Source organism: Centruroides vittatus, unplaced genomic scaffold (genome assembly GCF_030686945.1).
Source record: "Centruroides vittatus isolate TY-2023 unplaced genomic scaffold, ASM3068694v2 contig_1110, whole genome shotgun sequence".
NCBI lineage: Eukaryota > Metazoa > Arthropoda > Arachnida > Scorpiones > Buthidae > Centruroides > Centruroides vittatus.
The window spans coordinates 233,240-250,916 of NW_027120712.1; the positions used below are offsets into that span (position 1 = coordinate 233,240).

Here is a 17,677-nt window from a genome sequence, read left to right on the forward strand (position 1 = left end):
TCTGCAGATATGTCTTTCTACAATTTTTTAAAAATATCAAAATCATCCAGAATCTGTAACCTCCACTCTCAATGCTACATTAAAAAAAACCATGCAAAAATTGTTCCAGTCACTGAATGACCAAGCCACTTGCTGTATCAATACGAGATATATATATTTTGTAGAGTATATCCAGTTTCCTCAAATATGTTTTACATTATTTATTTATTTTTTTAAATCCTGTCTCATTATAAAATTGCCAGACTGTGTATTAAGAATTGTTTACACGATAAATCCATCTCTTATTGATTTGTTTGGTTGTGAGAAGCAAATCCTTGAAGTAAAAATCAATACGACCATAAATTATTGCAAGTTTGTGAATTTATCGAATCAAAGTAATAATTGATTCCGAAAATAATAGAATGCAAGTTAAATGAATTTAATAAAGTAATTAATAAAAGAGTTTTATATGTTAGATCACAGATTGAACAAGAGATAACAATATCCATAATTACAAAAATATGGATTCTACTGTGTTAACACTTTACTGTTGTATTAACATTGAATATTTTGTTCATATAAAAACATGTTATTTTAATTTTAATCAGAGTTTAATCAGACCATTTTTAAAATTATATGAATATTTTAATTATTTTCAAATTTATGCAATAAATATATCATTTTTATATGATATGATCTTATTACATTGTGTGTTTATTATATTATCAATATACAAGAATCATGTTAACAGTTATACGCCAGACATACTATCAAAAGATTATTATTATAATTAAGATATGGATGTCTTTCTATCGTATAAACAAAATTAAACTGTGTAAAATTTCTAATATTTTCATAACAAAATTTGATAATTAATAGCGTCGTAAACATTAATATCATCAATAATTGAATGACGGCTAAATTTTACCAGAATTCGGCGCCCTTTTTTTGCGGGAAAAAAACCTTTTACGCCTATCGTTCCAAATATATTTCTTAATTTGAAAACAGAAGATCGTGCTGAATTTTCAACAAAATTTTTTCAAAAGTAAAATTGTTTTCCATTGTCACTTATATAAGAGAAATATCAAGGTTGCATTTACTCTTATAAACTTCAGTACGATCAATAACTAATTTTATATTATTATTATTTAAACTTGTGTTATAAATATTTTCTGTTTATACAGATATTTAGAAACAATAATTTTGACTAACTTTATTGAAAAAAAACTAAACTACACAATCTTTAAAATGAATCATTCAATTTTCTTAATGAAGATAAACTGTACAGGTATACCTCACTTTATGTCGGTAATTGGTTCCAGGAGAGGCGACGTAAGTCGAATTTATTTGTGTAGTTACGACGTAGGTGGAAAACGCCAATAATGAGCACTAAAGACCGCTAAATAAGACCACAACACAGAAACACAAATGTTTTCATGTTTCGTTCTCTAGGATTTGTGATGATTATATTAACATTTACTTTAAATGTACATATCTTAATATGATTTCATGTGCTTTTAACGCTTTTCTAGTGATATTACGACTTCGATATTTGTGGCGGACGGATGTAAAGTCAAATAAAATGACTTAAACTTGATTTTTATTTTTCCATATACTTCTTTGACAAATGACGTATAATCGAGAACGACGTAACTCGAAACGACGTAACTTGAGGTATACCTGTACAGTTATTAGCCACCAGACAGTTATTAGACTTTTTAAACTTCTTTAATAAGAGCTGTATAAAAGCTATTGTAGAAATACTGCAGGGGCACTATTAATAAAAGTTTCTGATGTCAGTAGACAGCAAAAAAAGCCCCAGGTTTTTTGCATTACATGTGCCAACAACTATACAGTTTTGCATTTTCATAAAACAAGACACATTTTGGATTAAATGAGTGGCATTTGTAATTTTAGATGTTGCCAGTAAAAAGGTTATGAAAATAAATTCATTGGTAAATACAATATTATTCCCCAATCTAATCTTCTGTTGTGTCATAAAATTTTAGAATAAAAATTTCCTTAAGTGACCAATAACTAATGTTTATCCTATGACGTGATTCACATTTTTAAGTGTTGAGAAATATATAAGTAGACTGCGTGACCGAATTTTGTTACATCAAATGCTTGATATAAAAATAATTTTTCCAAATGTGCATTATTAATACAGTTATCATCAATTATGCCATTTCAATATTCTCTTTTATGGATTCTCGATCACATATGACAAAACTTTTATTCGTTATTTCCAAGATTTCTTTTAAAATTGTGAGAATTTTAACAAAAAAAATAATTATCGTTGTAATAAAATGCAAACTTATTCAAATTTTTGACATATTTAAAATAGTTACCAATGTTTTTTTGTAAAATTAAATGTCTGTTTTTATTTTTTCAATAAATAGTTGGTATAGTCATAAAAATAAAATAAAAAATTAATAATCGATAGCATATTCTTATATAAACCAATGACCGAATTCCTTCTTATTTAATCTACTTTTTATGTAATTTATTTCATCCAGCTTGTGTTTACAATATGATTATGTTAGAAGGGCTTAAGAGCTAAAAAATATAATTGAAAAGAATTTTTACCAACAGCTGATACATAATCTTTTTTTCATTAAGGATAACATCATTCTTCTTTAAGATAAAAAAGATAAAAAACACCTTTCTGTCTTAGAAAAAACACTACAAAGATTACGTGATCTATGTAAGGATGGCAAAGATTTTAATGATATTTCTCCTTGGCAGAAAGCAAAGAAAAACTAACTCTAAGACTGAGACTCCACTAGTATAAAAAGAGTAAAAAAAAACCCCCACAATAATTATTTTTAATCACGTTACTATGATATTTTATGATGGAGAGAGCGAGCTGAGCAGTGTCAAAAGGGAGAGCTGAGCAACCAATCAGAAGTCAGTGGACTTCTACATCATGATGTTGTGGGAGAATTGTGGGAAATAAGCGTTTCACTATATTATAGCTCTAGTTCTCACCATTTTGGTGCTTGTGAAGTTTATGATAAACCAATCGATAATGCTTCATTTCCATCAACTTACACTCAAAAAAGTGTTTACTTTCAACACATAATGGCAGTACTTGCCATAAAAACCCCACTAGTGAAGTTTTCATGGTTTCTTTTTATACTAATGAGTCTCAGCCTAACAGTCACATTTTGATGATGATGAAGAAAATATTAGGTTTAACTAAAAAATACTCTCTCCCTCTCTCACACAATACTAATTTGGTTCAATATTTCATAAAAATGTATGTCTAATCATAACTAGTTTTACGATGCAGAACATAAATGTAGGTGAATAATCAGGTATGACTGATGATAGTAACAATTTCATGCAGAAGTTAAACAGTCTTTGAAGTTTTTGATCATTCAATTTAACATAAGTTATCAGCTTTTTGCATCAGGTAATGACTAAGATTTAATGCTAGCAAACTGTTCTGATCAAACTGCATTCTACAAAATAAAACATACAGCTTTTAAAACATTAAAATAGTCTGGAAATTTAAGAAAAAATAGCAACTATAATAAAAAAAAAATAGGTAAAAAGTAATTTTCAATAACAACTTTACACAAACAAACAAGTTTACTTCAAACCATGTACACGAATTTACAACTTGAGTTACCTACGTAACATGTTTGTTTATTGACTGCAACAGAAAATATATTTTTCTAATAATATTTGCAATTTTAAAACTTCAGAATATATAAAGTAGCAAAAGAAATAAATCAAAGTAAAACTTATAACTTAAAACCGATAGATTATTAAACAAAATTTAATTAAACATAATTAATTATGAAGACTAGGACAAGAACATGTGACTAAATGTTCTAACTTTATTAATAACTAAAACAAAATTTATAATTATAAAAATTTAGTACTGGTAACATATTGATAAAATCTTTTAAAGTTTACAAAATATTTGAAAATACCAATATTAAAATGATGTTAAATTCGTATTCATTTAACATTACGCTGTAATATATTCTAAACTAATTATTATAAAATTTATATCGATTTAAATGATATTATATAAGAAATCTTTTATTTTATGTCTTTTTTTTATGTATACTGCATACCTCTCGTCTCATTTAATAAAATAAAATGCATTCGTTAAATCCTAGAAACAATCGAGAAAACATCTAATTCTTCTAACGAAACTAAAATAACTTATAATCTTCAAAATAAGAATTTTTCACTTTTGATATCAAAACTAACTTTATTTTAGACTCTTTCGAGTCTGAATTGTCTTATGTTCATATCAAATTGTCTCATTATTAAATTTTCTTTTCTTCGGCTGCATTTTTACTTTTGGAATAATAAAATCATTAAAAATAAATTTTGAAGAATAACATAGACAAAGGAGTTTCGTTGCTAAATACAGTAGACCCGCGGTAATCTGACAAACGTTTTGCAAGGCAGTGTCGGATGATCGAATTCGTCGGACTACAGAGTACTGCCACCGACCCCTTGTAGTCCGGAACTTTTTTAAAAAGACTACCTTGTAACCTGACAAATTGCATACTTATAAAAATGGTAAGATCAAATCTATATGTACTACATAATATACAATGAGACTTAGTGAATTAAACAATACAATAGATAGCATAGGGTTTATTATAAAATTAACATCATTAATGCTATAGCACTTGCAAAAATATAATAACTAAACATATTGATGTCAATCAATTACATACAACATATATACGTATTTCCAAGGTACATACTATGTATGATCTTAATTTGAAAATGGATAAACAAATTAATTTATGGTGCATGCAAATATTCATCGATTTCCTTTTGTTTTACATTGGCTAGACGCGAGAGTAAGCCTTGTCTCTCGGTCTCCTCAGAAGTAAAAGTTCGTTGTACGATGCATATTCTCTTCGGCCTATTGCATACCGAGCTGCATATAGGCATGTCGGATTATAGGGGGTGCCGGATTACCGCAGGTCTACTGTATTTTATTAAAAAATTATCACTGAATAGCTTTGTATAGATTATTATTACGAATGAGTTAATCGTGTTATTTTTTGACATGAAAGCTCTTTTAATCATTACATAATTTTCATATAAATTACATAAATACTAGATTGTAGAAATGAATTCATAAAAAGTCTATTCCTTTAAAAGTAATCCTAATTAAACCTAAAAAAATTCAGTAGCAATCTTTCGGATTTAACATTTTCTCGGATTCTGACTCAATACAATCACAGTATTACTTTTTATTTTTTAAATTTTATCTATAATTCTCCTACTAATTATAATATTTTTATATAATGTAGATCATTAACAATCATTTCCCCTACGTTTAACTAGATTCAGGATTCGGGACAAAGTTTTTCCTACTTGTTAATACTTTAGTATAGAATATTTTTGATGTCATTATATTTAAATTTTAACGAGTAACATTATTATTCAATTCTTGAAACGAATACTTTAAAAAAAGTTTTTTTTTTTAATATTTATTCTTTGTTCTAATCAATCAGTCAACTAGATATTTAAAAAAACAATTTCAACATTTCCACAGTACAAAATATTTTATCATTGCTTATTACAGTATAATTAATTAATGAAAAAAATTATATAAATGCAATTTCACATTAAAATTTTTAACTGGAAAATCCAACTGATATTTATATACCTATAAAATGAAAATTAATAATAATAATTGCAAATCATCAGGTACATGCCATACGTTGCATGTCAACTCTGAATAATTTTACAGAATAACATTTGAAACCGTATAAAAGATTTCCTGATTTTTACCCGATTTTAACTTCTTTTCACGGGAAATTTTCATTGAAAATCTTGTTTCTGTAACTTCAATCACGTGTCAGTTAGAAAAAAAGTGACGCGTGACCTTACGGCACAGAACTGACATAATACTGCCTTAATATTATTGATATAATACATTCTTATATAGAATTGATAGAAATGAATTGCTGACTTCATGTGTATATATACTGATAGAAATATATACTATATAGAAATATATTGTTTTTAAATAAAAATGTTATTGAAAGTTTACTATTTTTTGTAGAATAAAATCTATTTTTATATTATTTTTCTGTTATGGTACATAAAATATTTCTTACATTCAATGTTTAGAAATGATGCATATTTTTTGGAAACGTTATGCATTAATAATAGTGTGAATTAGTCATTCTTCATTTTCAGATAGACATTCAACAGTCTATATCAGTGCTTCCCAACTTGGTAAGTTTTCTTGCGCCACTCCTACTTTATAGAGTTATTGCACTTTCCGTACTTTTAGTAATATAAATAAGAAAGTGTTACGGCATTGTTCGGCACTATATTTCATGGTATCGATGAAGTGCCATCGTACACTGGTTGAAAACCATTGGTCTATACTAAGCATTGTGCTGACATAATACATTGTATTTTCGAGTTTGTTATTCTATTTTAAAAAACTGTTAAAGAAATCATTTCTCTTGTTGCACTAAAGAATGATGTAAAATAGAATAATTTCATACTTGATAAAAACAATTTGATGATGAAATTTAAAGTTAGAAAGTGTATTATCATAGCAATTATATTTAGTTTATTTTTTCATCATATTCAAATATATACCTCTCAAATAATAAACATCCTTCAAAAATTTTGTGATATTAGAAGAAAAATTATTAGGTTATACAGGAAATCCTCGTTAATTCAATGTATATGGTTCAAAGGATGGTTCCCATTAGTTTGTAACTGCATTTTTGTCCCACCTGGGGATATAGAGATTTACATGTTAAGGAATTTGGTTAGTTCAAAATATGGTTACTTTGAAATTCAAAGTGAAAATTCTGTCCGAACTGTGACGTGCATGTGTTAACTTGTTCATTTACATCAAAATGCCTCCATGCAGTAAGAGAACAATAGACCAAGAACAACTCTAATCTAATCAATATGGGTTTGCTTTTATAGTAACACATTTTTTTGGTGTCAACTTACCCATGAACTACCCTGTTTTCTCTTATCTCATAAAATATGGGTTTCAGGATTACAAGATTGGTTACAAATAGCAGATTGGGATATTTAAGAGACTTGCTATTTTTTGGGTCACTTTAAAAATAATATTTGGGCTACATTTTGAGAATTCTGCTTTACTTTTTAAAAAATCTATCTGGTGCCTGTGAGGTTCTCAATAGACACATGCTGTTTGCCTGCAGTTTATTGGGCTGCAATTTGAAAAATTGTAGACTTATAAATTTCCACTGTTGTCCGTTCATCAGTCTTTCCTTAATCTCGAGAATGGAGTTAAACAGATAAAATCCAAGACCAAATATGGAAACCTTAGAGGCAGGCTGCCTCAATTAACTATATGCAAACTTCCAATGAATACTGGAAGTCGTGTTATTTCAAATCAAAACTTTTCCCTTGAAAGGTGAAAAGTTTTCAATTGATAGTTGACTAGCACAACTCCATTGCTAATAGAAAAGTATGATGTACCAGGACAAGATACTACAGTAATAATTTCAGATGGAGAGCATATATTTTAAATGAAATAATATTTTTAATTTAAATATGATTAAAAATTTCAGCCCAGCATTGAAATGATGTCACAATAAATAATTGCTCATTTATGTTGTTATTATTATTAATTATTAATTAACGAAAATAATATTCTGTATATGTAACCATATTTCATTTGCTTAATAAATTACATCAGTTACTGGCAGTTGGCATATTATATAGGAATATGTAAATCTTGCATAATTCAAAACTTGAATTCATAATTTGAAGTCACGATTATTTAGTTCTTTGAATTTTGAGCTAACGAGGATTTCCTGTATTATTTTATTGCTATTATTTTAGCTACATCTTAAATTAGACACGTTTTTAATTTTTATGGCTTTGCTTGGCGGCATATTGAATCTTAAAATAATGAAAATTATAAAGTGTAAAATCAATAATAAAACTATATAACTAGTAGCAGTCGTACAAACTTGAATAAATAACTAGAAGAGTTATTTAACAATAATTTTAATCAATAATAATAATGAAATATGTTTTGTTTGTAGATTTTTGTGAAGTTGGAATTAAAATCATTGTAAAAGCATTAAAGAATTTTAAAAAATTGAGCTGTTTGGCAATTTTATTTCTTTCAATTAAAAATATGAATGCAATGAAATATAAGATTGTATTGATAATACAAATTGATAACATGTTTCCAAACCATATAATATCAAAATTTCTGTTAAATTCAGATTATTTGTGAATTTATATATATGTGTGTGTGTTACAGTAAAAACCTGTTTTTAGTGAAAATGCGTTTTAACTAGTTGAAACTAGTTTTTACTGGATGTCATTGTTAAAACTAGAATTTACTGCTAGTCAAAAATGAATTTGAGTTAAAACTAGTTTTAACTAGACAAAACGGGTTTTAACAAAATGGCTTAGTAAAAACTGTTTCGACCAAGGTCATTCAGCTAACACGTTCCTATAGTGCAGGGATGGCCAATTTTTGTGCACATAAGATCTACTTTTTATCGTAAAAATGTGTCGCGATCGACTTGTTGTCATAGACATAGTCTAAGTGGGGAGGGGGAGTGTGAAATACATACTATGTTTATACACTGTGTTTCAGTACGAAGTGCACTCACTGCTTATGAGTCGAGTCATAACTGCATGCATACAGTTGCATTCGGTTACAAATATAATACATTAAGTCAAGACATCGCTAGCAATCGACCAAAATTGGCGATCGACCGGTCGATCGCGATCGACTTGTTGGCCACCCCTGCTATAGTGTATGACGAATTTCGTATCGCTTTAACCCTTTTCCCCCGACATCTTGTTTATGTTTATTTTGCGATCCCTCTTAAGGCAATATAGGTCAGTCAGGCGATATTATTTTAAAAGTTCACTAAAAATCAAATTATCATTATATCTATATGAAAAAAATCACTTACATTTATTAATATCTTTAGTTTTAAATAGGATATTTTTCAATGCATTTTATTAGAAAAATTTATAAGAAAAAAAAATAATATATATCAGAACTGACACATAAACTTGATAATTTGTAACATTTTGTGAAAATTAACATTGTCTAGTTACATAGTTGTTTGCTGGCACTGAGCCAGAAAGATGTAGAATATTGTTTTGTACAATTCGATATAACACTTATGCATGTATGTTTATTCGTTGTGAAATTATCGCACATTATATCAAACATTTGTTTGAAATCAAAATTTTATACTGCTATCAACTAATATAATGAATTATTATACTTTATTCACTTCATATCAAACGAGATTACATCTGTTGTTAATAAATTTTACAAAAATCAATATTTACCAAAGTAACGATGAATCGGTACCCTCGAAGTTTTGCTTAAAAAGCCAGGGTACCGATCGATCGGTGCCTTCGGGAACAAAGGGTTAATCAATGTTAATAACACAGATGTGTGACCACAATGTTAATAACACAGATGTTTCAATAAATATGATATTAAATAATACAAATGTTTTAATCCCAATCATCACTTTATTTATTTCCCCCAAACATATTTATGTAGCTAAAATTAGTTTTAACTAATGTTAAAAGTTAAAAAGTTAATGTTTGATTTTAGTTTTATCTAAAATCAAAACATGTACAGCAGTAAATTCTAGCTTTAACTAGACAAAACGGGTTATAACAATGACATCCAGTAAAAACTAGTTTCAACTAGTTAAAACGTGTTTTCACTAAAAACAGGTTTTTACTGTAACACATATATATATAATTAAGTACGTTTGGAAATTTTGTAAGACATCAATACAACATATTTATAAGGTTTCCCTTGATTCTAACGTCTAGAGATTAAACGAGAGATGGTAAACATCATTTTGATTCAAATTATCCTACAAAATTTTAATGTAATCATATGAATAAAATGAAATTTTAGATTTAATATGTTCACAATTAAATAGTGAAAAATGTTTCTTATAATTTATGTCTACGTAAATTGTTTTTATACAATACTCTAGTTCTCTAGTTTTTCTTGTGTAGATTAAAAAGTATTATTTTTTGACTAACTCATCTTATTGAAAAATACAAGTATCAGATAAATTAACAAATTGAAATATTATATTTTAGATATTATATTTCAATCTGTTTACTTTTCACTGCTATGTTGCATCTAAAAACAAATCTAACAGGTTGTTTAATATAATTTCATTTTAAAGATTTCTTAATAAATATTAAAAAAAAGAAATAATTATTTTTTTTTTCATATTTATTCATATCAAATATCACCCAATTATAATATGATAAATTTTCATTTATTAAAAGTTATTATTTATTTATATAGTTTCATTTTCAAGTACTGATAAATGATGATATCATACTGAATATTATACTTTGAAAAAATAATGTAAAAAATGACAATTTTATTTTCAACTATCAACAAACAAATCAATGTTTTTCTTAACATAAAGAAAACCATTTGTAAATGTATCTTCTAGATCAGTGATTCCCAACCGGTGGTTCGCGAACCCCTGGGGGTTCGCAGTGTTTGCAGAGGGGGTTCGCGAAAATAATATTGTAATGGCGGATTTTTTAAAACGCCATTAAAATCAAAAGCAAAAAAAAAAACAAAACAAAAACACAAAAATTAAAGAACACACCCACTGTAAAACAGATTGTTCGCTGCCTGTTTGTTAAGAAATCTATAATAAATTTCAATATTTTCATTTCTTTTTTCCTTATTTGTTTTTCAAAATTACTTCATCAATATCAAATTATATCAACAATTTTATACATTATAATTTATTCCTCTTATTCAAGTAATCAAATACTATTCTCTTTTTATTACAAACATTTATTTATATTTAAAACATTTTATCAATGTGATTAGTATCATGTTCTGCTTTATATTTAAAATCATTGCAGCAGTTTTCCCTTCTATGTAATATTTTTTTTACAATACAATTGGAAATAAATATCAAATTAAGGCAGTTTACTACAGATTTTAGAATTAGATACTTGTTCACAACCGGAAACTGGGAGAGTAGTGTTGTATTAACCGACGTTCATACATAGGCTTAGCACTTGTAAAGCTTGAGTGATAGTGATACTGTGACTGTCAAGTTCTCGTGTAAATGATTTAATAATTATTAATTTAATTATTATTATAGCTTATTTTTATTATGGATCGATGGTTAAAAACGGGTCGTTTAGAAACGAGACATGATAATCGAGATGATAGTACTGAAAGCTGTAGTGAGGTACCGTTTCACCAGACGAAAAACAAAGGAAATGATGATAGAAAAGGGAAAAAGCGAAAATATGACAGCGACTATCTACAATTGGGTTTTCATTTTACTGGGGATGAGTCAGAACCTAAACCGCTTTGTGTTATATGTAACGAAGTTCTTGCCAACAGCAGTTTAAAACCATCACTTCTTCGTAGACATATTGAAACAAAACATCCGACACACAAAGATAAACCTCTTGAATATTTCAAAAGAAAATTAGCAGATATCAAAAAGTGTAGCCTTTCTTCTTTCTTGACTTCAAACGAAGATAGTAAAATGGCCCTTGAAGCATCATTTCGAGTAAGTTATAGAACTGCAAGATCTGGACAAGCGCATACAATAGCAGAAAATTTAATTGGACCATGTGCGAAAGATATCGCCAAATGTATGCTTGGGGAAAAGGCAGCAAAGAAAATTGAGCTAGTTCCCTTATCAAACAACACGGTGTCGCGTAGAATTAATGACTTGGCTAATTATGTGGAGAACGAACTTCTAAAAAGAATAAAATTGAATTATTTTGCAATTCAACTTGACGAATCGACGGATGTAACAAATGCCGCAGTCTTGCTTGTCTACGTTAGATATCTTTTTACGAATATTGTTCAAGAAGATGTACTATTTGCAAAACCTTTGAAAACCTACACAACTGGAGAAGCGATTTTCGATATGATCAATGGGTATTTTGAAAAGAATGGAATAAGCTGGTCTTATTGTGTGGGTGTGTGTACAGATGGTGCAAAATCAATGACAGGAAAATTTTCTGGTTTTGTGGCACGGGTGAAGAAGATCAACGAGAAAATTCAATGGACTCATTGTTGTATTCATAGACAAGCTTTAGTATGTAAGCGTATTCCTGCAGAGTTATCTACTACTTTAAGTGATGCTGTGAAAATTGTGAACTTTATAAAATCGCGTGCTACAAATTGCCGTCTATTCCGTACGCTTTGTGAGGATTTTGGAAGTTTCCACGTTTCTTTACTACTTCACACAGAAGTTAGATGGCTTTCCCGTGGTAAAGTTTTGACGCGTTTGTTTGAATTGAAGTCTGAAGTTCAAGCATTTTTTATTGATCATCCGTTTCATTTGTCTTCTTGTATATCCGATGTTCTTTGGCTGCAAAAGCTTGCGTATTTAGCTGACATTTTTTTGTAAACTGAATGAATTAAATATGTCTTTACAAGGCGAGGGTGTCACCATTTTCAGTGTACATGATAGAATTGAGGCTATGTTGAAAAAGATCAATTTTTGGATTCAATGCCTGCAGATGAATGAGTATGGATGTTTCGATTCTGTCAGCACTTTTTTTATCAGAAAATTCAATTAAACTTGACGAAAACATTAAAAGGAGTATATGTGAACATCTGAACTATCTTCGATTAACTTTCGATGACTATTTTCCCAACAGATGCAATATATCCATCTCAAACAACTGGATACGTAATCCATTTCAAGGAAATGTAAGTTCAGAAACCTCTCTAAATATACTGGAAAAAGAAAAACTCATAGAGTTATCTTGTGACAGTTCTCTAGAAGCAATTTTTAAAGATCAATCTTTAATTGACTTCTGGCTCAGTATACAAAATGAATATCCTGTTCTGTCAAAAAAAGCCATTGAAGTTCTATTACCATTTTGCACAACATATCTATGCGAGAAAGGATTTTCAACATATACTTATCTGAAAGATAAATACAGAAACAGGTTAAATGCAGAACCTGATCTAAGACTGAAATTGTCAGATATTGAGCCTAACTTTGAATTGCTTTGTTCTATCAAACAGCCACAAATATCCCATTAAGAGTTTTTCCAAATGTAAAACATAAGAACCAGTTTGTTAAATTTATCTTGTTTTCAACTTTTATAGCCATCATTTTAGTCTTATTAATGTTTTATTTAAATGTTTCACGATTAATATAATCAATTATTCTGCAATATGTAAAATATATATTCTATCAAATTTTATTGCTTTTTTTTACCTGTCATTAACGACTACATAGGGGGTTCGTCAAATTTTTTCGGACCTTTCTTTTGGTTCGCGAGGAAAAAAAGGTTGGGAAACACTGTTCTAGATAACTGCATTTTTTTATGTATTGTATAAATTACTTGCTTATTTTTTATAAGCATTTAATATGTATCTATTAACTTAAAAAAAAAAATGTTCTTTGTTACTTAATAAGAAATAATTACTTACTTAAATATATTTCATAGTTAGCTTAATTAATATCTACCATAAGTGTAACATTATACTACTACTTTAATATATATTTAATCCATAAAAGTTATAAGATTTTCCATCTTAGCTAGAAAATATACTAATTTTATATTATTTTCAATATTGATGAAACAATTTTAAATTCATATTTTAATATGAAATGATTCCATAATTGTTAAAAATCTGAAAAATTAGTAATACAGGTACAACCATTGAATTTCCTCACCCTTGATTCCGAAGCCTTGCCAGATTACCATTTTGCTGGACTAACTACGATCTTGTATTATAATAAGTCATCAATACATCTCTGATCCACTACTTATAAACCACCTATGTGCCTAAGTAGAACTCAGACTGCCTGAAACTTGGATTGATATGGACTGCTGTTTATGTTTGATACCACTGCTCATACTCATCTTTCAGAAGCTATAGCTACGGTTAATTTTAAGCAAAATGAACTGAAAATATCGTAAAATTACAATGTCATCATCAACAAGTGCAGTACGAATAATGTAAATAAGTGCTGCAATAAACTAGTCTGATGACTGCAGGAATTTCAAGTTAAAGAAGGTGCTGGACTATCAGTTGCTGGAAATTCAGTGGTGCATCTGTACATGATTTTTTTTTTTGTGACAAAAGTCCCGTCCTATGTAATGTAGCAATATCAAGAAATTTGTTGATCAAAATATAAACAAGTGATTTAGATATAATAATAATAATAATTTCATAATATAAACTGTGAGAGCTGAATACAGTTCAAATAAATAAATATAAATGGAATATATATGTATATTTTTTAATCTAATAATATCAATATTTTTAATGCAGAAATAGAAAAAATTTAAAGCAATAAAGACGTACAATCAATTTAATAGATTTTTTTTTCTGGAAAATAGCAAAAAATTTGCAAAATAATACAGATAAATTATATGTAAATAAAACAATGCAAACATATTATAATGTAATCAGAAACAATTACAAACAAAACAATTTTCTACATGATTATTCAGTAAGAAAAAGTTACTTTTCACAAAAAAAAAACCTTTGATAGTCTTATTTTAAAATAATTTCAATGTTTTTAGATTAATATAAAGTAACTTTGCCTAAGAGTAAATATAATTGTTCTCATTTCGTTAGATATAAAAATTTTTACATGAATATTTACATATAATTTTTTATACAATAAAATTTGACAGCCTAAAACATTTATCTAGTTATCTCATACTAAATGGACATATATATATATATATATTTTAGTATATTGGATAATTTACTGACTGATGTTTCCTTTATTACACACACTGTTTTCAAATAGACTAAACTTTTAATTGTGTTTATTTGTTGTTATAATTTTCAACTAAACTTATTACTTTATTTAAATAAATTTTCAGAATATACGATACTTTTCGTATTTAATGAACGAGACATAGTTAATTTTTAAAATTCAGAGAAGACTTCAAAATCTATTTTTTTTCAATCAATAACAAACTAATTCTTTACCTTAATTCTAAAAATCATCATTAATGACTTTCCTTTAAACATTAAAAGTAAAACATTATATATATTTTTTTTTATTTGATACAGACCTGAGCATAGGAACTGTTACTCTCATAGCACACAAAGTTTTTAAGTTTAAATTTATGATTAATAATTATTAATATCTTGGTACTATAATAATATTTTATTTATATTTTTCACAAACTTACTTTAAATTTTGAAATAACTATTAGATATATTTCTAAAAATAAGTATTCTACACTTTATATTAAAAAATGATAAAGATTTCTAAAATAAAACAGAACAGATTTATTTTAAAATTAAGTTAAAAATCAAAAATTTAATTATTATTTTACAAAATTAATTTGACTTATAAATAATCAAAATATGAATATGTGGTAATTGTATTGTTTTTGAATGATTATTTTCATTTCTCTTTGTACTATAGCTTACTTTATGTAGAAGCATTTGACTACAAAATACTTCTCACGAGTTCAATATTAATGAAAGATTAAGAAACCTTAATTTTAAAAATTATTACGTTAATTTTTATGTTTTTATTCTTATATTTAAAAAAAATTAACTTTTATTTTTAAAAACTGCAATTTTTTTAAAGTTAGAAGAAATATATCAGTGATAATAAGTATTACTAAAGCCAACCACTGCCGTACGTCGTCAGGCCGTATAATGGCTATAATACTAATAAATTACCACACGAGTGGTTGGCTTTAGTAATATAATGTATTGGGTTTACGTATAGTTGTTTGTTAAGTATAATTAAAAATTTAATTTCAAACAGAAAAATAAAAACAGTATTCTAATAAAGAGATCTGTTTATCGTAGGTATAAAACGTATAACAAGGAATTGACGTACGATTTAATTTCAAGTTTTCGAAAAGTGTCTAAATATTAATTGAGATTTAATTGAAAATTTATATTAGTAAAAATAGGTAGGTTTTAGAAGAAAAACCTACATTAAAAAAGTTTAAATAATAAATTCATATTATAAATCTCTATTAAAATTAAATTATCAAAAGTTTGTCTAAACCTACTTATATTCTATTTAAAATTAACGAATATTTAAATTCTTTTTATGTATTATATGTATTAATATTCACGCATTCAGTTACCACATGGAAAATAAAAGAAAATCTTTATAAAAAAATGTACGTATTATATTGATTTTATTTTATCGGCAATATTTACGTTAATTTATCAATAAAGTTTAATTTAAAAAAAATAACTCTTAAACTGAAAATTACTTAATATATCGACAAAAAGAATAAAAAAACAAGTTAAAACTTGCCAAGATGATTATCCATTTGACACAACAATTTAGGAACATTTTCATCTTTCTCATCATCTTCGTTCATAACAGGAGCCATATTCCATATAACAATTCTCCCTGTATCAGCACCTATAACAACATAAAAGGCATATTTACATGTAGAACTGATAAAAGAAAGTCAAATGAACTGTTTGACACAATAAAAAGTGTAAAAAAACACAAGAAAATATTAAATTACAATGAATTTTAGTTTATATACCTTGACCTCCAGTTGCAAATCTTGAACCATCAGGATGAATATCCACAGAAAATATAGGATGACCTGTTAAAATTCTCATGCATCAATCACACAGAACAAAAAAAAATAAACAGAATGGTTTAAATTATATAAAGAAAATACATTTATAAGCTGTTAATTAACTAAAATGACATAAAATTGATATATTTATTTGTTAATTTTAATGCTTAATTCAAATTGTAAACTCATAAATTGAGATGAAAATGTTAACAAATTTCTAATTGTATTTAATGTGTTTATTTAAATTCATTGAAGTTTTATTTAATATTCTTACCGTCGTGTGAAACCCAACTGGGTTTTAAAAGTCTCATGTTTTTTTTTCTAATTAATAAATGTTTCTTTCAAAAATACTAAAAATACGTTTCTAATCAAATAAACATGATCATTATTAGAATAGAGAGGTTTTTCTTATCGCCTGCTAACTGCCATTTTGTTTCTTGCTTATGAAACGTGAATTGGATGGCAACGTTCAAAATTACTAAACAAGTCCGAATTTTAAAAATTTTTTAATCGTAAAAAACAACCGGAAAATATTTTATTTACTCTTACTTTTTTAATTAAAGTAATAATAAAATTTTATGGTTTATGTACATTTTTAAATCGTATTATAGTTTTCCTTAATAGCGAGGTTGAAGCCGAAGTTTTAAATGCGAAAACGTGTACGTCGGACGTTCAGCGCCACTTTCCTGTAAGCCTAGAAGTTTGACAATGGCGTTTGGAACGTCGAGCATGATTCCAGTGACTTTCCAAACGCCATTGTCAAACTTCTAGGCTTACAGGAAAGTGGCGCTGAACGTCCGACGTACACGTTTTCCCGTTTAAAACTTCGGCCTCAACCTCGCTAATAATAAAATTTCAGGCCGGATGGTCGAGCAGTCAAGGTGGCAGCCTACCGCTCTGGGGGACCCGGGATCGAATCCGAACGGGTCGAATAATCCCCAGGAATTTTTCGGGGTGGTCCGTTCGGATATGTCGGGCCCCGTACCTCACCACCCGGTCGCCCCATTGTGGGCCTGGCCGAACTCATAATGGGCCTACTATAAGAGGCCCTCTTAGTGCCCACTGGGCAAAAAGAGTTAAAATATAATAATAATAATAATAATAATAATAACTCTCCCGTGGTCACCACCTGGTCGTGGTGGGA

At 27.7% G+C, this 17,677-nt stretch overlaps 1 protein-coding gene across 1 annotated transcript in view; it reads right to left on the bottom strand.

Annotated features, from left to right (window-relative positions):
* The window catches only part of Hira (histone cell cycle regulator-like protein), a 60,163-nt gene extending 43,180 nt beyond the window's left edge, over nucleotides 1-16,983 (bottom strand). The window contains exons 1-3 of the mRNA XM_067271507.1: nucleotides 16,808-16,983; nucleotides 16,495-16,557; nucleotides 16,254-16,364 (exon numbers count right to left, since the gene is read on the bottom strand). Coding sequence (XP_067127608.1) covers nucleotides 16,254-16,364; nucleotides 16,495-16,557; nucleotides 16,808-16,844 — 211 coding nt within the window. The 5' untranslated portion in view covers nucleotides 16,845-16,983. The remainder of the gene's footprint in view (nucleotides 1-16,253; nucleotides 16,365-16,494; nucleotides 16,558-16,807) is intronic.
* Between the last annotated feature and the right edge of the window lie 694 nt (nucleotides 16,984-17,677).